The sequence below is a fragment of the Chaetomium globosum genome, genomic scaffold (genome assembly GCF_000143365.1).
Source record: "Chaetomium globosum CBS 148.51 scaffold_1 genomic scaffold, whole genome shotgun sequence".
NCBI classification, from domain to species: Eukaryota; Fungi; Ascomycota; class Sordariomycetes; order Sordariales; family Chaetomiaceae; genus Chaetomium; species Chaetomium globosum.
Window position 1 is genome coordinate 6,528,055 of NT_165976.1, and position 20,809 is coordinate 6,548,863.

The window sequence follows — 20,809 nt, forward strand, 5'->3', positions numbered from 1 at the left end:
GAGACCCGAGCTCTTGAGAAATCTAAACGCAACGATGCCCTCGCTGCTATTGTGATGGTCTCGCCAGCGTGCAAACGAGCAATAATCTGTCAGCGCCGTTTTTCCCACGTGTTTCCCAATGTCATCACTATACGCATAGCATAGATCGTGGTGGTTTTGGCCGCTGTTGGGCCCGGCCTGCTGCTTATGTTGGGTGTCCAGCGAGTCGTCCCAGCCTTCGTAGTACACGAAGCCGCGGTACACCCATGTGACGTAGGAGCCTACCGCGCCGCCAGTCCATGCCGTGGACATACGGGTTGCTCTGGATGCCCGTCAAATGTGTGCCAACAAAGACGAACTGTTGTTTGCTGGGCATGTACATGTAAAGGTGGTCGTTGCCCAGCCCAGCTTTGCCATCGCGGAAAGAGAAAAACATGGAGCTGCCGCATGGCCCAAAACGCGGGTATGTCACGTCTTTGAACTTGGGATCCGTCATTGGCAACCCGGGGAGGTGGCTGAGGGTTGGCGTGAATAGCGAAGGTCTCCATTCGAAATCCGTCGGCCATGTGGTTATATCGGGGACAGAGAAGCGGTATTTCAGGCTTGAAAACAACAGAGGCGTCAGCAGGTACTCATCCGTTCCCGCCGTGAGCGGCAAGCTCGCGACTGTTTTCTGCTGCTTACGCATCACAATGGTGGTCAAAGGAAAGATGAATGGTGCCGTCTGCTGAGCAGACGCCCATTTGAATCGTGTTGTGTCCATCGTCTGTCGTTTGCGCGTAGTCGTCGAACACCATTACCTCCCACTCGCCACGGGGCAATTGCCTCCTCGCAAGATGGACATAAAGAGGTTCTGGGGAAGCGCCCGATGGCTCTGATTCGAGGAAAGAATAAAAGCAGGCATACTGCCAGCCATTGAAAGTCACAACTGCATCCTGCTGGAAGGAGTAGCAGTTAATGCTGAACCTCCTCCGCTGCCCGGAATCTTGGCCGAGGACTGTGACATTGGGTTCCGGGAGCATCTCGGCGTCGGTCGAAAGATGCGAACTGACCGCGTCAAATCTACCCGACGGCCCTGCACCAGGGAGCTGGAACAAACACGTGCTTGAAATAGCATTGCGGCGGGCTCGTACTCTCTGGAGATTGTCACCCCCTCGTGAGTGGTGTTCTCCAACACCTCCAACACACCAAGCAACCAGCTGATGGCCGCTGATTCGTGGAGAAATGGTGTCTGGAATAATCCACGACAGGGATCGGCGCCTGGCACCCAAGCATCGTAGGCCCCGGCAGTGTGGGAGGAGTGAGCAGCACTTGCATCAGGCCCATGCCGCTCAGTTTGGAGAAGGGCAAGAGGGGGGAGGTACTTCTGGATCGGTGGTACGGCACAAGACCGGTAACAAGTTGGATAAATTGGGGTTCTCGTCTCGACCCGCCACGGCGGCTTGTGATTGGAGAACGTTTCGAGTTTGAACCCCAAGGTTGGAGCAAACGGTGCCGATTGTAACCAAAACTGCTGCGAAGATAAGATCTCACTTCATACTCTGGGTATCTGGATCTCCGGCTCCGTTATTCAACAGTCTTTTGATGTTTTCTGGTGCTTCGAATCGATGTTAGCATCTTCCAGCAAGCCTCATCCTCATAGTTTCCGTCGGACCGAAAGAACCATGACAGAAGATGACTTGGTTGGCCAAGACTTCAGGGAATTGATAGGCGTCCTTGGCGCCTTGTTTCCCCATGTTTGCTCTTTCCCTCTCTGCCCCAGTCCCCGTTGAGGCCCCTCCCCCGCCTTTTTTTTTTTGCCCCAGCTCCTCCGCAGTGAATCCCAGGACCCCAGTCTCCCTCGAGCCTTTCTGGCCTCTGATGAGCCTCTCCCCAACCTTCCGCCTTGGGTCAACTCCACAATCCACGAATAGGCTAATACGGACATGGCATCTAAGACCAACAACGCGAAGCCAGCTGTGTGTACTAGCGTGCAAGAACGGGTCGTGTACGCGGGCGACGAGATAGTGCCGTCCCAGACTTGGCGTGCCACCATTGGCCCCTCTGCCGAAGAACTCAACAATTTGGAACACACCATGGAGACCCTCCCCCAGGCTGCATCTCTGACAGCTTGAAGCAGTTTCTCCTTCCGTGGACCCGGATCCACCAGCCGCTGGTCAGATGAGCCCCGCGCCATGGAAAGTCGGTAAAGTCCAGGTGTTCAGTGAGTGAGCGCCAGACTGGTTGGTGGCCGGGGGAATTGCACGCTTCAGTTCAGCGCCTCCGGTTATCCCAAGGCCGTCTTGGCTAGCACGGCTGGGTGCTGGGCTGGAAAACCGTTAACCTGCTGCAGGGAGAGGACCCCCGCTACCGCCTCCTTTTGGTGGAAAAAAAGGGAAAACGGATGGTGGCCCTGGAACTCTCCGTCTTAGCGCACCACGGCGGGACCACCTGGAAGCACATGTCACTTTCAAGCAAGAAGCCGGTGCAATACTACCTTGAAGCGAGATCGTCCGTCGTTGTCTGTTTGAAAAGAAACACCAAGCTTCTCCGCACTGGCGCACCATCAAGGGTGATGATCAAGGGTGGGATTGCACATGGGGTCATCCGGGATTGAGAGCTGGACCCCCCCAATCAACATCGAGCATGCCGAAAGGTGACCGCGGGCCCCGGTCTCCCGCGCGAGTGCTCAAGCCTGATATCGCGGAGATGCAGTGCGACTACAAAAAGGCCCGGATTGCTGTCGCCGATGTCTCAGTGCTCCGAGTTCCGGCATCTGGGGTCCGTTGTTTCCCACCGTCGCCTTTAATACCAAAGGCTCCCCCCCCCCGCCCCCCTCCCCGGATTTCAACCGCCAGGTTCACTTCACCTCCTTCTCACACATTGACGTCGCTGGGCGGATATCCACCATGTCGCTTTCTGCGAAGATATTGCAGAAAATCGTGCGGAACGAGGCCATGGCCTCGGATCCGCACGAGATCTACGGCTGGCGTGTGTATCTACTTGCCTGTTCGGTGAGTCGTCCCTTGATCTTGGTCACTGGTCTCCGCGCCTATTTATGGCTTCAATTGCTGACTTCAGGCTATTCCCCGCACAGGCCTGCTTCGGTGCCATGTCCTTCGGATGGGACTCGTCCGTCATCGGTGGTGTTATCGTCCTGGAGCCCTTCGTGGAAGACTTTGGCCTGGGTGATCCTAATTCCCCCGCATCTGCCGCCCTCGCTGCCAACATCGTCTCGACTCTCCAAGCCGGCTGTTTCCTCGGTGCTCTCGTCGCCTCTCCCATGACAGATCGCTTCGGCCGGAAATGGTGCCTCATCGGTGTGTCCATTATCATCATCGTCGGAATCATCATGCAGGCCGCGGCTAGCGGCAACCTGGGACCTATGTACGCTGGTCGTTTCATCGCCGGTGTCGGGGTCGGCGCTGCCAGTACCATTAACCCCATCTACGTCTCCGAGAACTCCCCGCGTGCCATTCGTGGCCTGCTCACTGGTCTGTACCAACTCTTCATTGTCACGGGTGGCATGATTGCTTTCTGGATCAACTACTCGGTCAGCATCCACTTCCCCTATGGCAAGCTCATGTATATCTTCCCACTCGCCATCCAGGCGCTCCCAGCTGTGCTGCTGTGTGTGTGCATGTTGATGTGCCAGGAGTCCCCCCGCTGGCTGGCCCGCCGGGACAGGTGGGAGGATACCAAGAAGGTTTTATCTCGCATTCGCAACTTGCCGCCCACGCACCCGTACATCCAGGAAGAGTTCCAAGAGATTGTCGACCAGCTCGAGCACGAACGCAACCTGATTGGCGATGCCACCTTCTGGAACCTGCAACGCGAGATGTGGACCATCGCTGGCAACCGCCGCCGTGTCATCATCAGCATTGTCCTCATGATCTGCCAGCAAATGACCGGTACCAACGCCATCAACACTTACGCGCCCACCATCTTCCAGAACCTCGGCCTGACGGGCACCTCGACTTCGCTCTTCAGCACGGGCATCTACGGTATCGTTAAGGTCACCAGCTGCATCTGCTTCCTGCTCTTCATGGCCGACTCGCTGGGCCGCCGTCGCAGTCTGCTATGGACTTCCATCGCCCAAGGCCTCGCCATGTTCTACATCGGCCTGTACGTACGCATCGCACCGCCCGAGAAGGGCCAGGAGGTCCCTCCTGCTGGCTACTTTGCTCTCGTTTCCATTTTCTTATTCGCCGCGTAAGTCTCCCGTTAACTTTGTTCGGCCCACGCCGAATCACTAACAATCCTGGCAGCTTCTTCCAATTCGGATGGGGTCCCGCCTGCTGGATCTACGCCAGTGAGATCCCCGCCGCACGTCTCCGTTCCCTCAACGTTTCCTACGCGGCCGCGACGCAATGGCTCTTCAACTTTGTCGTCGCCCGCGCCGTGCCCACCATGCTTCTCACCGTGGGGAGCCACGGATACGGGTAAGTTTAATCCCCACCTCACCCATCCCCCATTCGAAGACAAGATCGAGAAACTAACACGCCGTCTTTTACCAGAACATATCTCATCTTCGGCAGCTTCTGTTTCGCCATGTTTGTCTTCGTCTGGTTTTTCGTGCCCGAGACGAAGGGCCTCTCGCTCGAACACATGGACGAGCTGTTCGGTGTCACCGACGAGTCCAAGCCGCTGGCCGGGGGACAAGGGGCGATTGAGGGCGAGAAGACGAAGGAGAAGGCCAAGGAAAATGATAAAGGGGAGAAGGACAAGGACGGGCCACACGCTCTTCAAACCGAGGTGGCTTAGATGTGTGGAAAGTAGCTTGGGGAGGGCCGAGATGGGCCAGGTCCCTGGTTTGTTTTTGCTGGTTATTATGAGTACATATTGAGCTCACATCGGCCATTCATGACTTTGCAACTTGCCCTTGTGTTGCTGTGTTTGGTGCCGCTCACTCACCGTGATCGTTGTCTTTTGTTCGCATTGCGGATGATCAAGTCTCAAGGATGCATAAAGACGCCTGGAAATAAGAGGCACAGAGTAATCATTAAGAGGCGTCAAGCCCTATCTCTCATTGGTATCGCGATATCATCCCATAATGTGCCTAAAACAGAAAATGCAAATTGGCTTTGGCGGGGGGGGGGGGGGGCGGCAGCCACTCGGATGTTTTCGAGTGAGATGCCAACCCGGCCATCTGGGCCGCCCCAAACACGCTATACATGACAATCATGACGTGACTAGCACGAGTCGGCAGGGCAGGCAATATTAGAGCCCTTGGTGCCGCCATCGACGCCAGCAAGCGTGAGGATGGCACCAACAACACCGCCGAGACCCTCGCCAGCAATGAAACCTAAGTAGCGAAGCAGGTTAGCTTTATGCACGCGGTGGGTTGGCCGAGCGGGCGGAAGAACTTACCAGCAGCGACAGCGTAGCCGTAGATATCCCAGGTCCTCATGTCATACTTCCTCCAGAGAGCGGCAACGATGGCGCCGAGCAGCGCAGCGTTGGCGAAAACGGGGGCGGGGATGACCCAGGACAGGGCGATGGCGCCCCAGTTGGGCAGCCACTTGCGCAACTTCTCGCGCTCGCCGACGAGGAAGAAGTGGCGGACGACGACCTGAATGATGGAGACGACGCCCATGACGATGGCAAAGATGCCGCTCTTCAGCGGGATCGAGACGTTGGGGTCGGTGACGGCCTGTGCCACGGCGGCCCACGCTGACACGGAGGGGACGAGGAAGGGGCAGTGGGCATCGGACGCCTGGTTCGGCTCCCAAATGCACGGGTAAGCCGACGTGAAGAGTACAAACAGGCCTGGTCCAAGCCAGACAGAGCAGAAGCTACCGATGGACTGAGCAATCCATTGCTTGATGGGGGAGGTGCCAATGAGGAAACCGGTCCTGAAGTCGCTGACGAGGGCCGTGGCCGTGTCGGCACCGCCCGAAGCGAGGGCGCCAGCCACCAAGTTGATCTTTTGGGCGTGCTGGATCGAGTAGCCGCTGTTCGACGTGGCACCGCCGAAGATGAGCTGCGACGCCTTGGAGGCAGCCGTGAGCGGGGTGGTGTCGGTGACAGCGCCGATCTGGATGGCGAGGAAGGAGAAAAGGAAAGCGAGCACGACGGCCAGGATAGTCAGGCCGGGGTGCATCTCCCATTGGAAGTGGAAGATGATCATGCCGACGACCAAGGTGACGAGCAGGCCAAGGGCCCACATCCATGTCTTGACCTGCTGCTCCTGCGGGAAAGGGTCCTCGACCACGTTCTCGTCCTTGATCTGGTTTGAGCCATGCTTGGCGAAGAAGGCGCTCGACTTGCCCCGGGCAACAAGGACCGAGTTGATGCCGCGGCACGACTGGTTCCAGATGGACTTGGCGCCGGACCAAATAGCTTTGTACTGAACAAACAGTTCGGCCATGGAAGAGCACACCATGACCATGACACCGGGCCACAAGAGCCAGTACCGAGGAGAGGGGGTCTGCTTGCCGAGGTTGCTGAGAGAGTTGAACGAGTAATAGCCGTCCCATTTGGGATCGCCGCCACTCTGGTCGATGCCGATGCACTCACCGTAGTGCACCAGGGCGGGTCCGATGATAGCCCAGGCCATGACGGAACCAGAAAACATGGAGATGGCCGGGTTCAGACCGATCAGAATGCCGGAACCGATAAAAGCCGGGGTCCACTCAAAGTACCAGCCCCACGACTCGATGTTCATGGCCCAGCTGGTGTGGCCGCTCCAGATGTGAATCCAGGTGAAGACGTGCCAGTCGTAGAGAATTCCGATCGCGTAGTATGATCCGATACGGTGGACGAGGGCACCAGTAAAGCAAATGGCGAGGCACTTGAGCTTCTTGATGGCGTCAATGCTGCCCGCGGCGCCGGCGTGCATGGAGCGGATCGTCAGGGCAACGGCGGTCGGGGTCGGGAACATAAGCTTCAGCTCGCGGGCGACCTGGATGATGAAGAACTTGCGGAGCGGGGTGACGTAGAAAATGCCGATGAAGGAGGTGACAAGGGTGATGGTGAAGATGGCACCAATGTCGTCCTTGGGCGAGTGGCCTTCTCCCATGACGCCGAGGCGGTACATGGCGGGGATTGCGGCGACGAAGATGCCACCGGTACCGCCAGCACCAGTTGCAGCAGCCTGGACGATGGAGTTTTCTTGGGGCCCAAAAAGACCGCCGATGATGGGGACCTTGCCCGCCCTTGAGAGGAGCTTCAGGACGCCGTAGCCGAAAATGGCACCGAACATGTTGGCGCTGAACGTGAAACCCGTCTTCAGACCTGCCGAAGATGTCAGCATTGGCCGCAGGGGAAATGTGTTCTGCTCGTCGCCATTGTGTCCTGCGGAGCAAACCCTAAACTTGAGATCAAGTGGGTGACTCACCGAGATATAGGTTGGATGCGCAGACCAAGGAGCCTAGGATACAGCCAACAACGACCGCTCTGATGGTGAGCGGGTTCTCCTCCGTCGGAATCGAGGCGTCCATAAGGAGAGGGCGGAAGAGGTCTTCATCTTCCAGCTCATCGGCCTCAGACCCAGCCTTTTCGATCGCGACATCGTGCGTCTTGAGATCGGAAGTATCCTCGATGGGCGGCTGGCTCTCCGAGAACGGGCGAACCGTCCCGGAGACCGCAACGGCCTCGAGGGCCTCTTTCTCGACAGCCATAACGGCTAGGTTCTGTATCGGGGTGTCACTCAGATCGAAAAGCGCGCGACCGCCAGGGGGGTGAACTCCCGGCCTGGTTTGGCGAGGGGACGATTGACGGTGCCGGACGGGAATGTGGTGCGAGATGAGGAAGACCGGGGAAATGGAAACGGGGACGCGATGGCATGCAGCGTGTATTTAAAAGCGGCCACAAGTCGAGTTTCGGTCGGTGGTCGGCCGGCCGCAGCAGGTGCATCAGTCCAGACGAACTAACTGCCCAGTGCGGTAACTCGAAGCCGGACCGGAAACAGTGTGTGTGCGTTCTGGCCTGCCCTTTTCTGGCCAGTTCTTATCCGGGTGCCACTTTAGACCGGCTTCCCTTGCGTTCCTGCCATGTGCTGCTCCATCCTGGCACCTTTGGCCCCCGTGATAAGGGAGGGGAAAATAAGATGGAAACACTTCTGCCGGGCTTGTGTTGTGTGGCAACGCACCCAACCATCATGCCTGAGGTGGGATTCGTGGGTGTTCCGAGGCCATTGACATCTTGGCGGGCGATTGAGCGGCCCATTGGCAGTCTGCGCTCAGCGATTCGCCGGAGCAAAGAGAGGAAGCCCAGATTAGGCAGGTCGACTGCCACCATTTTACGATGTAAAGAGGAAAATTGGGGCCGGTCGCCGGTTCCCGAGAACAGCGGCATGCGACAGATTGAACATCGTCGATCTGGCAAGTGGGGTCCGCCCAATCCCGTTTGTGGGGTATTTTATCCTTCCTCGAGCTTTCCTTCCCGGTGCTTGGCCGATAACCTCTTTTTCGCACAGTGCACGAAACCACAGGGAGAAACAATCTCAGCCCAGCGAGGGAGCACAGTTGTTGTTCTATTCCGTCTTCACAATAGAAGTATGTGAACATGTTTCCTCCAATTCACAACTTGTCAGCCAGCACTGTATTTTATTGTAATCTATGTACACAATAAGCATTCCTGCTGGGGAGGCGAGAGGATCTGCAAGCAGTCAATCGCCTCTTCCTGAACCGTGTGAGCAAGTGTCCACACAAGCGAGTTTCGAGAGCAAGGGCATGCAAGCATGTGATTGGCTGGTCTTGTGCGCTCGTCGTCGAAGAAGGCAGGTTGCCGGCTCCGGCCTGCAGATGCCACCATGCCGGGAACAGCAGGCAGTTAGGCCGGCTCGCTTAGGGGATACTGTTCCCTACCCGGCGTTCGAGGATCCCCGCTCTGTGTCTGGTTGAAACGAGTTGCTGCACTAGGATGAGATGATCCTCGCAGCGCCGAATGCGCCACTGCGCGTGCGTGCCCAAGATCCCAGATCCACCGCGAGCGGATTCCGCGACCGTAACCGGCTTGGGCAAGTGGGATTTTTTCTGGGTCTATCGAGAAGGATGAGCTGGGATTTTGAACAACTCGATGACTCGAAGGGCGCAGATGTCACGATTTGGTACCCCAGTTCTCGACAACTCGGGTGGAAGATCCGAAACTGGTTTATACGGCCGCTGCATCTCGATTAACAAACATACTGTGATACGTCGTCAACGGCCTGGAAATTGGCCCTGAGCAGGTGGCAATCCGACGGACACGGAATCTGAAGCAGCAACTCAGCATGGACGTTGGCCGCCTCAGTCCTCGCTGCTCGCAACAACCATGTCGAATGGCCCATGGGGAATTCTAAATGGGCTCGAAGTGTTACTGCTGGGTAGTAGTTTCAATGCAGGGCTCTTCGTCGAGTTATTGGCAGCTAACACACCTCCCAGCATGAAAAAGGCAGGTACATGTTCAACAAACACCCCTCAACCTGGTTGCCATGTGATAAGTGTCCGTTCTTGGACCCCACGTACCCACCATCCATCCACCCTTTCGCCGTCCTTCGTCATCGACCCGTCACCCGATTTCGGGCATGCGCGGAGCATGCCGGTGCTGATTCCTCCAGACTGGTGGAACAGAGTCACAGACAGCGGGTGCATGGGGGAGTCCACCATTCCTCACAATCTTTCGTCCCAACGCCCCGGATCCCCGCAGGCACCATACCAACGTGTGACATTCCGTGCAGCAGTCCCTTTTCCAATCTGAAGATGGGCTTCACATGTCTCGGGCCCGTCCCGCAGCTATCACCAATGCGGGGGGCTTTGTGAATGACCACCCAAGGGGGACGCTCAGTGACGACCCGACAAAACTCAAGCCGCGCTGATCTCTGTCTTTATTATTGGCAATTGATAGGGGTGCAGTATCACTTTTTGATGGGGGTGCAGTATCACTTTTTTTTGGCCATAGGGTTAGGGTTATGTATGGGGGAACCAGAAATCCAAAAAATCTGGCTGCGACGGGGCCTTGCAGCGCCATGGCTCAAGGATTCTGTGCCCTGAATTAGTGGGGGGGGGCTGCAGATGAGGGCGCTGGAACACACCGTTCGCAGGGGGGCGGCGGCGCGCAGGGGCGCGCGGCGACTCAATTGATCCGACTTGATCGCTTGTTCTGGTGCGACACGGCTGTCTTGGCTGTTCTGGCGATTGTGGTGGTTGTGGTGGAAATCGCTGTTTGGCTGTTCTGGCTGGCTCTGGGTGGCTGTCTTGTCCGTTCAGAATCTTGCCAAAGTTGGATTTCTTTGGATTTCTGGCCCCCCATACATAACCCTAACCCCGGCCCCAAAAAAAAGTGATACTGCACCCCCATCAAAAAGTGATACTGCACCCCTATCAATTGCCTTATTATTATTACTCTGTATAGGTACTGAGGTACGAACTTCCTTTTCGGACAACGACTCCCCCGCCTTTATACATAGTACACACAACACCCTCCTCCATGGTTCGGCCCTCTGTTCTTACACCTTCCCTCTGCCTCAAAGTCGGCCGATGAACATCGCCAGTTGGCAGGATTGGGAAAACAGTCCGTCCGCATGTGTTTGTCCCCTTATTCCCGTCGGCTAGTAGAGCAGCTCGGAGCAACCACCAACACACTCGACCACCTGCCAATCCAGGCAAAGGGGCAATTGCTGGGCGAGAGGGCCAATCATATGACAGGACAGCCGAGTCTGTCAAAACTGCCAAGGTGTCACGGTGTGAAGCGCGGGTGGCAATTACGAGATCTCTCGAGCATCCTGAAGCTCCTGCACGTCGAGCTGGTTCGAGCATCCCTCGCCACTAACATCGGACGGGTACCGCCAAGTCGAAAAAAGCTTGTCTCCTGCCAATTCTGCAACAGCCCGCCAGCGAGACGCCCGTTCCGTGTGGAGCCACGGCGGCAGGTTGGCTGGGGTGGGCCGCTGTGCGCCGATACCGCTTTAGTGATGCTAGGATTCCTTCCATTGCTACTGTGCTAAAGGAAGGAATCCTAATAATAAATGACAAACTGGCGGAGTTGACACGAAGCTGGGTTTAGCGGGTCCCATCTTTATTTGCTAAGGGCCCGAGCCTAACGAGGACCGCCTGTCAATGAAGGTGGCCTTCCGAGTACTCCGTATACCCCGGCTGAGCATAACGACGGAGCGAGACCGTCAGATAACAGAGACTGGAGCGCTGATAGGTATATACACGTTTGCAAAACCCCGGGTTCAATTCTGCTCTTGAGCAATGCGTATGGAAGTCATGGGCATGGAGCGATGGGAAATCCAATTAAGATATCAGGTAGTTACCCATGTGTATGTTCCGGCACCCGGAGTCGCAGATGGCGAGAACCATAACCCCACAAAATGGACTATAAAATTGACATCGATTACAGGCAGCACCTGGTAGGTTCTCCCATGGGTTAGCTGATGTTCTTGTAAGCATTCGAGTTACCCACCTTGGCCCAGATATGTTTGTGATCCTGCTGGTTATTGTTACTCCGTTTTTCAGTTCTAATTTATTCCCGTGGGAAGCTGGGAGTCAATTGAAATCCTTATATTTACTATAACTACAAGATCTTTTGACAATAGCTGAGGTTTCCACTCAGTTGTATTATAAAATCTTGACCCAGATTCCATTCTCCGTTGCGCGGAGTGATTATCATACACTCTCAGATATTGTTGGCCTGAGACCTGAAGTGGGCTCGAAACCATAATCGTAACGCGGACGGGTGTCAATACTTGCTTTTAGCTGACTTGTCAGCAGGTTCTTGCCAGCCGTTACCAACCCGGTCTTCATCCGGCCTAAGTGGCTCAGGCACCTAAATAAGGCAGGCAGCACTTCTCAGGTCGTTTGGTACCCGACCTTATGGTTCAGCCCAAACTTTCACAGTAAAATGTTAGGAAGGTAGGAGCAGCTGCTTCAGTTTTGTGACCGAGAAGGAACCTCAAACTACCACCCATCGATGGATTATGCGAGTCGGGCTTAATGATTCAAGAATCAAACTTGAAAGGCCTCTGCCGAATGACTTACGTCGTTCTTGCGTTTTGACTATCTAGTTGAATGGACCTTAACGCTCTTTTACCGGACTCGGCAGTTGTGGTTCACTGGTGAAATTGAGGACCGTCGATGATGATGAACCCCGTTGCCCCCCCGAGATCCCCGCAACATGTTCTTCGTTCTTTTCGTGGCTGAATTTCAAGGAAGACCACACAATGTAAATGACCCGTTAATATTAATCAGGTGTTCGTGCGGAGGGCACCTGCCTGCAATTTTGACAAGAAAGCGATCCATCCACCCGCACCTACCGCACAAGTGCCCAGTGCCATCTGATGTGCAAGCTCCACGTCTCTTCAAATTTCACCGGGCCTCATCTCGAGAAAATAATTTACCAACCCTCAAACTCCATTCTCAAACCGACTTGAATTTCGAACAAATCCCTGTTCTTCGCGGACCCGTTCTTCTTGGCCTCGTTTCAGAGACACTGCTGCTCCATCGGAGCGATTATCGCACGCAATGCGCTTCTTCTCTGCTCTTCTTGCGGTCACATCCGTTGCCTCTGTTTTTGCGAGGGCCTTGCCACCCTTCTCTCCAAGCACCGGTGCCGATCGCCGCGGTGCCTTTTCTGTGAAGCAAGTGCGCAACCTCAACTTTGTCCGGAGCGGCCCGGTGCAGCTGGCCAAAATCTATCATAAATATCACGCTCCTCTTCCGGACGATCTCAAGGCAGCCGTCAGCCGCATCCGGAGCAACACGCTGAAGCGGTCGAATGGCACCGTTGAGACGAACCCAGAGGCAAACGATGTTGAGTACTTGACGCCGGTTTCTATCGGCACCCCCGAGCAAGTTCTCAACCTTGACTTCGACACGGGATCTAGTGACCTCTGGGTTTTCAGCTCCCAAACCAAGAACAGCGAGGTCGATGGACAGACCGTCTACAACCCAACCAAGAGCTCTACAGCGAAAGAGCTGAAAGGTTACACGTGGCAAATCTCTTACGGAGACGGCAGCTATTCCGGCGGCAACGTCTACACAGACACAGTCACGGTTGGCGGCTTGGCCGTCCCATCGCAAGCGGTCGAGGTTGCAACACAGGTTTCTGATGAGTTCACTTCCGACCCCAACAACGACGGCTTGCTCGGCTTGGGATTTAGCTCCATCAATACGGTCGAACCGAAGAGTCAGAAGACGTTTTTCGACAATGCCATGCCCAACCTTGATTCCCCTCTCTTCACGGCTGATCTCAAAGCCAGCGTTCGTGGGTCCCTAGTGCCATTCGCCCTGTTTCCACCGGAGCTATCGTACTGACGTCATCACATTTGCAGCTGGCCACTTCACCTTCGGCTATATCAACCCAGATGCTTACATCGGCAATATCACGTACACACCGGTGGACAGCAGTGGGGGCTTTTGGGCCTGGAAATCATCGGGGTATGCCGTTGGGTCGGGAAGCTTCAAGACCACCACGTTTCAGGGCATTGCGGACACGGGTACGTCCCTGCTCCTTCTGCCCAGCTCCGTGGTCTCGGCCTATTACCGGCAAGTCCGCAACGCAACGTACGACAGCACGCAGGGAGGATACACACTCCCGTGCAGCGGGCCGGTGCCCGATTTCGCCTTCGGAGTTGGAGACAAAGACACCATGATCACGGTGCCCGGCGATTACATCACCTACGCCCCTACGAGCTCGAGTGGGGAAACCTGCTTTGGAGGTATCCAGCCGGATACGGGAATTGGGATTTCCATTTATGGGGACGTCGCCCTCAAGGCTGCTTTTGTCGTTTTTGATGGCGGTAACATGCAGCTGGGCTGGGCATCCAAGACCTTGCCGCTATCCACTGGGCCGTAAGAACTCGAAGTTCCGACAATGTCGGCTAAGGTTGTTCAGCTCAACGACACAAATTTTATGTGGGTGGCTGGTTCTGCATTTTTTTTCTCATTTGTTCTATCACGTTGCAGTTTACCCCCGGTCTCTTCTATCCCCTGGTGGCTCGAGTCAGTTTCGGGGGAAAATAGACTTTATTTAGCTGCTGAAGACACTGGGATTAAGATCTCGATTAGCTTACCTAGGCGGTTGTTGAACTGTTCCGAGCTGAAGAGGAATGGAAATTAGGCTGATATATTTTAGTCAAACCTCGATGAGTTCCTGAGGCCACAGGAAGACATGAAATACCACTTGAATCGGCTGCCAACTCCCGAACTTGGTTGTTGAAATCGGCCGTCCTAGGTTTATTGTAGTTCAGACCTGAGGGTTTCGGAGCCCTATCGATCTTGGGGATCCATGTAAAGGGGATTATTCCCACCTGTGGTTCTGCATGAGCAGTGCTCACCTTTGTCAACACAAAAAAACAGTTCGTTGGCATTGAATCAATATGACTGTTGGGGACTTTGTATTGCGTGATGTGTGTTTCAAAAACGGAAAAACTGCTGGAATTTCCTGAACAGGCAAAAATGAGGTCGTGCCCGGGTTCGAACCGGGGTTACTGGAAGGCTTGATAGCAATCAAAATCCAGAGTGATAACCACTACACTACACAACCTTTGTCTAGAAGGTGCCACATCGAGATCCTAACAGGTGTTATGGAATTCCACACTACCTACAAAAAAAGGAGTGACCGTGCCCGCTGCGCGCGGGCACGCCAAAGGAGCCCGGAGGAACTTTCCGGCTGCAGGTAGGCCCCATAGCGAAGTCAACGATGTAATTGTTAAAGGCGGAAGAAGAAGCCATCTTGACTGCAATGGAATTATAAACAGTATCAGGAGATGATTGTAGTTTAGGTCAGAAAATCCGGATGGAAAGAATGTATCGAGTTCCTTGGATTGGGAAAATGGAGCACCGCGGTGTAAAAAAGGTGGCCTCTAGCACCGGTTTGACCTCATCGCCGATGTATGACGCCGCATTTTTGAGTCTCCAGTAAGCTATATCGTCATCTAGGGGCTTCAGTAATCAGATCCCGTAAAGATTAACCTCTGTGGCGTAATCTCACCGAGCTGATAGTTTCCGTGTATTTTGTGCGTCAAAGAAGCAATTTGCTTGGCTACCCTTCGTCACGGAGACGACCATCGAGCCGTAGGCCTTGCTTGTATCCTTCCTGCTGAGCCAGGCAATCTTGGCAATGTTGACGTTGTTCTCCGTAGTCGTGGTTCCAGGAATGGGACGTCATGGCCGAATCAGCGCAGACTGAAGCTGCTGACGAAGAAGCGGGTGCGTCGCTCTAGTAGTATAGTCAACCCATAACAGATGTTGACCCTGCAAACCTCATCTTTCGCCACTTTTTGACAGAAACCCGATTTTTTTGTTCGTGTTCGTGATTGTCAAGGAATGTGCGACGGAGGCATGCAAAAGCAGGAGCGAAGCAGCGAGTCACAGGGGCCCTGATGCCAAGTGCGGGTTAGCGGCTTTTCTCCGGCGATCCGATTGGCCAGGTGTCAAAGCATCAAATGGTTTGTGCACCACCACCGCCAAGACCAACTGCGAGATGCTGATTCAAGGAAGCAGAATGCAGATGACGCCAGACATCGAGATGCCATCGAGAGAAATCGAAAGGAGAAAAAGCCAAAACTCTACAGTGAGAAGTCGACAGTACAGGTTCAAAATGACACCGTTTTTTTAGTGGGGACATGTTCGAAAAAGGAAAGAAACAAGTCACTGGTCCGAGGATGGATGGATGGAATTTATTTCGCCCGGAGGCACTGGGCCTATAGGGCCTTAGCACGCTTATTACATCCGGATCAAATCGGTTTGCCTTTAACTCGTACACACTGGTCCGAGCTTAGACCAGGCCATGGCATTTTCGACCTAAGGAACCTGGAGTTCCTCCAGGCACAGGCACAGGAGTGACCGTGCCCGCTGCGCGCGGGCACGCCAAAGGAGCCTGGAGGAACTTGCCGGCTGCAGGTAGGCCCCATAGCGCAGTCAACGATGTAATTGTCTTTTTTTTTCATTTCATGATGGTTATTGACGAATGCTGGGAAAGTAAGGAAAGATGGTTTCTCCAGTCAGACTAGCGTCTAATCGTATAGTCGCGCCCTCTTTTTTCCCGCTGTAGACCTTTTGCTTCGGATCGGCTCCGGAGAAGTTTGCTTCTTTCTCTTCCTTGTTGGAGTGGTGTCCACCGGAGCGAGTTGATCTTCCAACAATTGCTCTGCGTCTGAACCGTCGTCGCTGTGACCGGTATCTTCTTTGTGGTTAGCCTAGTTAGCGAGCTTGAAGGAAGTCATACCTGAGCTTGAAATTGTAAGCACTGGCTCGGCGTTGGTTGTGGTCGAGTTCAATGGTGCGTCAAGGATGGCCGATGGCTCGGTTGCCTCATGATCCGGATGCTTCCGGGGCTGTGCCCGGGTTTTTTTCTTTATTTGCCAATGAGTTTTGGCCGCCAACGGGCGAGGAGAATGGGTTCCAGCTCGTGATTCCTTGCGGACCGGTCGAGCGTGGTGTTGTAGGTATTGTGTTAGGTCGTAAGGGTGTCGTGTTGTGAGCGGTTAAGCTGCTTTGTCGAATAGACTCCCAGTCGTCTGGGAGAATGACTGGGATGCGAACGCTTCTGTCCACGAGTTGAGGGCCTTGGATGAGGTTTCGATCGAGAACTCCCAGGAGGCGACCGCTGCATGCGATCCAGGATCCTCTTGGAAATGGGTTGACAGCTGTTCGCATCCAGCCGGTTAACGACATTGGATTCGAGGGCAAGAACGAGGTTGCAAGGAACATATCGGAAGAAGAAAGATGCGTTGGAAAAATATGGTCATGTTGATCGTCGACGAGATCAACCAGGTGGGCGGACTCACGCTCGCGGCGGTAGACAGCCGTCTGCGGCAGTACAGGGACGACCAGCATCGACCGTTCGGCGGGATCCCAACGGTCATGTTCTTTGGTGACTTCTTCCAGTTCGACCCCGTCCTGCAGACCAGCCTCCTCTTACCAATGCCTAGGGACCCCGGTGGACAGAGACCGGACAGCTCGGCAAAGCACCTAGCAGCGCATAAGCTGTTCCTCCAGTTCGCGAACGTCGTCATCCTCGGCGAACAGGTCCGCGCAGCCGGCTGTCCAAGGCTGCGGGGCTTCCTCCGGCGCCTGCGCAGTGGGGAGCAGACAGAGCTGGACTTCCAGCGGCTGAGCCAACGCCTCTATACACCGTCGTGCAAGTACTCCTTCGTAGATGCCCTGAGAGCCATCACGCCTCTGAACCAAGACCGGTGGGACCTGAACATGGCGGCCGTCGTCCAGTGGGCTCGTGCCCACGGCAAGCACATCTCAGTCTTTGTGGCCAAGCACGATACTGAGTCGGGGAAGCGATTGAGTGCGGGGGACCTATGCCACGTGCTCCTCTACGGAGATGACTCGCAGCTGCCGACTTCCGGCCTGTTCTTCTACGCGCAAGGCATGCCGGTCGTGGTGACTCGCAACCAGTTTGTCGGGCTGAAGGTGGTCAACGGGGCGCCTTTCACGGCCGTCGACATCTTTCCCGACCTCGCCGCCGGCACCATCGCCCTCGCCAGCGATGTGACTCTTCATCTTGGACCGCCGGTGGCCGTCCTCCTTCAGTCAGACGATAGCGCGGGCCTCGCCATCCCCGGGCTCCCCAATGGCACCATCCTGATCAAGAGCAAGACGGTCGCCATCCCGAGCCAAATGCGGGGCAAAGAAGGCAGATGGAGGGGCAAGCCCGGTTTTCGGTGGGTCACCCACAGAACGGGACCTCTTTGTACACCGGCCTTCGCCATGACAGATCAGAAGAGCCAAGGCAAACAGTTCTCGGATGTGCTCGTCAACCTCAAAGGCGTCCATTCGAGCGGCACGGCGACGCGGCCCAGTTTCATGAGCCTGTACGTGCAGCTGTCGAGGGCGCAGAGCTGGGACGGGCTGCATCTGTTTCGGACACCGGCGCGTGGTGACTTTATCGAGCCCAAGAATGTGCTCGACAAAGACATGAGGGACGCCATCCTCAAGCTGAAACGACGGGGCGAGGAGACCAGGCGGCGGTTCGAGCAAGACCACAGGTCTGAGCCGTGGTTTCAAGAATGGGCTGCCATGCCTGAATCTGGCCAGGGTACTGAAACCGATGAAGTCGAGGACGCGGCGCTCTGGCGAGACCCTGGGGTTTCCGAGCTCAGATTGTAGCACAGCTCTCCAACGCTGCTCTGTTTTGGAGCTCTTTTCTAGCGGAATAAGCTGCTTCAATTAATATTTTTATTTTCCTTCTGACCTTGTTGGCCTGCAATCTGCATCCTTTCGTGGTCGTCGGCGAACCTGCCCGGGGGTACGCCATCTCATTGGCCCTTATAAGCCGGGGCCAGCCCCACAGCCGACAGACCCCAACAGACCGTCCGTGCACCATCACTGCCAAGCCCAACTTCGAGGCGCTCATCGTCAGAGGCAAGTTCCTCCAGACAAAGCAACATGGCTACTTCCACAATCGTTAGGATAATGACAGTAAGTCTTCACAGTTTACAGGGAGAAATGGAACGGCTTTTTTTTATGGGGCGTTTTATGGGGCGGAAGTAGTCCGTGCTTGGAGTATACCATGGTTTTGCTCGGAAAAGGAACCATCCGGAAGTATACTCGTTCCTCGCACGTTCCTCCAGGCAAAGGAACCTTCCGGAAGTACTCGTTCCTCGTACGTTCCTCCAGGCAAAGGAACCTTTCGGAAGTACTCGTTCCTCGCACGTTCCTCCAGGCATTACACAGTAGAGCAGGCCATGGCATTTTTTTTGGCCTAAGGAACCTGGAGTTCCTCCAGTTCATGGGGCTAGATCTTTGCAATTTCTTGCATCGTGCAATGTGGAACAGCACATATGATTGTTTGAGTGGATACTCAGAGAAGCAGAGAAGGCAGGGATCCAAGAGTAAAGAAACGAGGTTGAAGGCGACATTCCATGGCGAACGCACAGCGGCGTGCAACCAGCCTAGCAACCTCAAATCGCTCTTCTGTGACGCCAATTACCCGCAGATCGGCTTGTAATGTGACAACTATTACACTACGTAAACAACCAAAGATAACATCTCAGACCACCGATTGTAGAAGATCGTTTTGTCATCCAAACCAAACATTATTTCCCGGGTATACCACCATCCTCAACGCCTGTATCCCATGCACCCCGTGTTCCGCATGCATGTCCATAAAGTCAACGTTGAAAGCTAAAGCACTCGCCACTCAAGTTCTTCCCAACCCCTCCTAGTCTTCTTGATCGTCATCCCCTCTTAGGGAAGCTTCTTCTTCAAGAACCGGAACCTCCACCACAAACTCAGGTTGCGCCTCGTCTGCGTCAGGTCCCAGGAACGCAAAGGCGACGGAGCTCATATCGGCCACGCCCTTTTTACCAAGAACGTCGGTCTCTCGTGCGTTGATGGACTTCCACCCTTGGGCCAAGTCGCTGGGGTTCTTGGGCAGGGCATAAGCCACTTTGGCGTCGCTGTCGCTTGCGGGGATGGGGATCAACTGTGGCTGGCGGATCGAGGCCGTCAGACCGTCCGGGTAACGGTCGCGGAGGATGGAGAGAAGCTCGGCGGTGAGTCGGGAGAAGGGCCAGTCGATCATGGCCGAGATAAAGACGGTATGGATGCCATATTTCAGGCGGACCATGACTTCGGGATCATCCACGGTGTTCGCTTTGCTTGGCTGAGAGTGGGCTCCGTTAGTGGGATCCGTGCAAAGCGGCTAAACAATTTCCTGGGTACGTCAGAGATCATACCATAGTGGATACCCTCTGTATTTTTATTGTTCGTAGAATCGGGATGATGTGTTTCGTGGTGTTGTCGAGTTGGATGAAGTGTGTCAACGGCAGGCACCCGCAGCGCTCGCCCTGCCAAGTGCCGGATGGAGGGGCACTTGGTCAATGGCCCGACCCGAACCCGCAGAATCATGAGCCAGCTGAGTGGGGGGGTGGGAGCTTGGACCACCATCCATCCCTCTTGGACCTTCAATTCCCGGGAAGCATTTTCAGGAGTTGCATCAGACTGAGAACTTGAGCTACGAAACCCCGGAACACTGGCACGACTTACTCCAGATGACACTGCCCTGTCGAGAAGCTAACTGATACGATTTGAAATAACCTGCGTTTTTCCACCATCGGGCCAATTCTTCAATTGTACCAACAGAATGGCTACTACGGACGACAAGACACCCTCGCGAATGCGCGAACTACCGGCCCCTCCATCTCGTGCTGAGATCGACGAGCTCTACCACAACGCTCGCCTCTCTCTTCCGGCGCCCCTGAGACTTCCAATGGCTTCAGCGCTGTCGTTTTTTGCCGGATTCACCCTGGGAACAGCACAAGGTGGTAAAATGGCGGGTCTGCAGTTTCGAGCCGAGCACGCACACAAGCTACCCACAAGCACGACGGGCTGGTTTCTTTACCACAAAAGCAAGAATTACCAGATGGCATATGGTGGGATCCGGGAGGGATTCAAGATGGGATTCAAAGTGTCTTTCTGGACGACAGCTATGTTCGCAATCGAGCAAATGTTTGACTCGTATCGCGGGACCGCTGACATCTTCAACACGGTAACATCATGCGTCACCGTGGCAGGGGGCTTTAGTCTTTGGAGTATGGCTCCCACATATACATTTTTTACGATACGTCGTCCGATGGTTGCTAACACCACGATTGCACTGCAGATCGTTTCTCCTTGCCGATGACTGCCCGGACGACAAAAACCGCCCTTGCCGCCGGGTTCGTGTATGGAGGGCTTCAGGATCTCTTGGGTGTAGTGAGGGGTCGCCCCATTCGATACGTCGACTGGGTCCGACAGAAAGTGGGCGCACCGCAGCGGAAGGACCCGAGAAACCAGTAGAGGGAGCACACTTCTCTTCCCGTTGTGTCGAACTGGTTGGCGGGTTTGGCTCCAGTCCGACGACGACAACCCCCACGCTCCTACAGCGCCGATAACGGGTCAGCTGACCATCCTGGCATATCAATCGACAG

The 20,809-nt window shown here is 55.1% G+C and overlaps 8 protein-coding genes and 1 non-coding gene across 9 annotated transcripts; 4 read left to right on the forward strand and 5 right to left on the reverse strand.

Moving 5' to 3' along the window:
• Positions 1-184: 184 nt before the first annotated feature.
• CHGG_02106 (uncharacterized protein) lies at positions 185-1,305 on the reverse strand (the record flags this gene model as incomplete). The annotated part of the gene is made up of 3 exons (XM_001221326.1): positions 185-581; positions 664-1,115; positions 1,168-1,305. 3 exons carry the CDS (start codon positions 1,303-1,305, stop codon positions 185-187), a joined length of 987 nt encoding a protein of 328 aa, XP_001221327.1.
• Positions 1,306-2,867: 1,562 nt separating this feature from the next.
• Positions 2,868-4,722, forward strand: CHGG_02107 (uncharacterized protein; the record flags this gene model as incomplete). Its single annotated transcript, XM_001221327.1, has 4 exons — positions 2,868-2,972; positions 3,056-4,170; positions 4,227-4,400; positions 4,476-4,722. The coding sequence occupies 4 exons, from the start codon at positions 2,868-2,870 to the stop codon at positions 4,720-4,722; spliced, it is 1,641 nt and encodes a 546-aa protein (XP_001221328.1).
• A 428-nt stretch (positions 4,723-5,150) lies between these two features.
• On the reverse strand, positions 5,151-7,580 carry CHGG_02108 (uncharacterized protein; the record flags this gene model as incomplete). Its single annotated transcript, XM_001221328.1, has 3 exons — positions 5,151-5,263; positions 5,329-7,194; positions 7,298-7,580. 3 exons carry the CDS (start codon positions 7,578-7,580, stop codon positions 5,151-5,153), a joined length of 2,262 nt encoding a protein of 753 aa, XP_001221329.1.
• Positions 7,581-8,733: 1,153 nt separating this feature from the next.
• Positions 8,734-9,533, reverse strand: CHGG_02109 (uncharacterized protein; the record flags this gene model as incomplete). The annotated part of the gene is made up of 3 exons (XM_001221329.1): positions 8,734-8,942; positions 9,090-9,237; positions 9,408-9,533. 3 exons carry the CDS (start codon positions 9,531-9,533, stop codon positions 8,734-8,736), a joined length of 483 nt encoding a protein of 160 aa, XP_001221330.1.
• A 2,871-nt stretch (positions 9,534-12,404) lies between these two features.
• Positions 12,405-13,737, forward strand: CHGG_02110 (uncharacterized protein; the record flags this gene model as incomplete). Its single annotated transcript, XM_001221330.1, has 2 exons — positions 12,405-13,146; positions 13,214-13,737. The coding sequence occupies 2 exons, from the start codon at positions 12,405-12,407 to the stop codon at positions 13,735-13,737; spliced, it is 1,266 nt and encodes a 421-aa protein (XP_001221331.1).
• Positions 13,738-14,342: 605 nt separating this feature from the next.
• Positions 14,343-14,427, reverse strand: CHGG_11144. The gene has a single exon. It is a non-coding gene; the product is annotated as a tRNA-Gln (tRNA).
• A 2,198-nt stretch (positions 14,428-16,625) lies between these two features.
• CHGG_02111 (uncharacterized protein) lies at positions 16,626-18,389 on the forward strand (the record flags this gene model as incomplete). The annotated part of the gene is made up of 2 exons (XM_001221331.1): positions 16,626-17,984; positions 18,339-18,389. The coding sequence occupies 2 exons, from the start codon at positions 16,626-16,628 to the stop codon at positions 18,387-18,389; spliced, it is 1,410 nt and encodes a 469-aa protein (XP_001221332.1).
• Positions 18,390-19,059: 670 nt separating this feature from the next.
• Positions 19,060-19,467, reverse strand: CHGG_02112 (uncharacterized protein; the record flags this gene model as incomplete). The annotated part of the gene is made up of 1 exon (XM_001221332.1): positions 19,060-19,467. The coding sequence occupies one exon, from the start codon at positions 19,465-19,467 to the stop codon at positions 19,060-19,062; it is 408 nt and encodes a 135-aa protein (XP_001221333.1).
• Positions 19,468-19,983: 516 nt separating this feature from the next.
• On the forward strand, positions 19,984-20,678 carry CHGG_02113 (uncharacterized protein; the record flags this gene model as incomplete). The annotated part of the gene is made up of 2 exons (XM_001221333.1): positions 19,984-20,431; positions 20,503-20,678. The coding sequence occupies 2 exons, from the start codon at positions 19,984-19,986 to the stop codon at positions 20,676-20,678; spliced, it is 624 nt and encodes a 207-aa protein (XP_001221334.1).
• Positions 20,679-20,809: the final 131 nt, after the last annotated feature.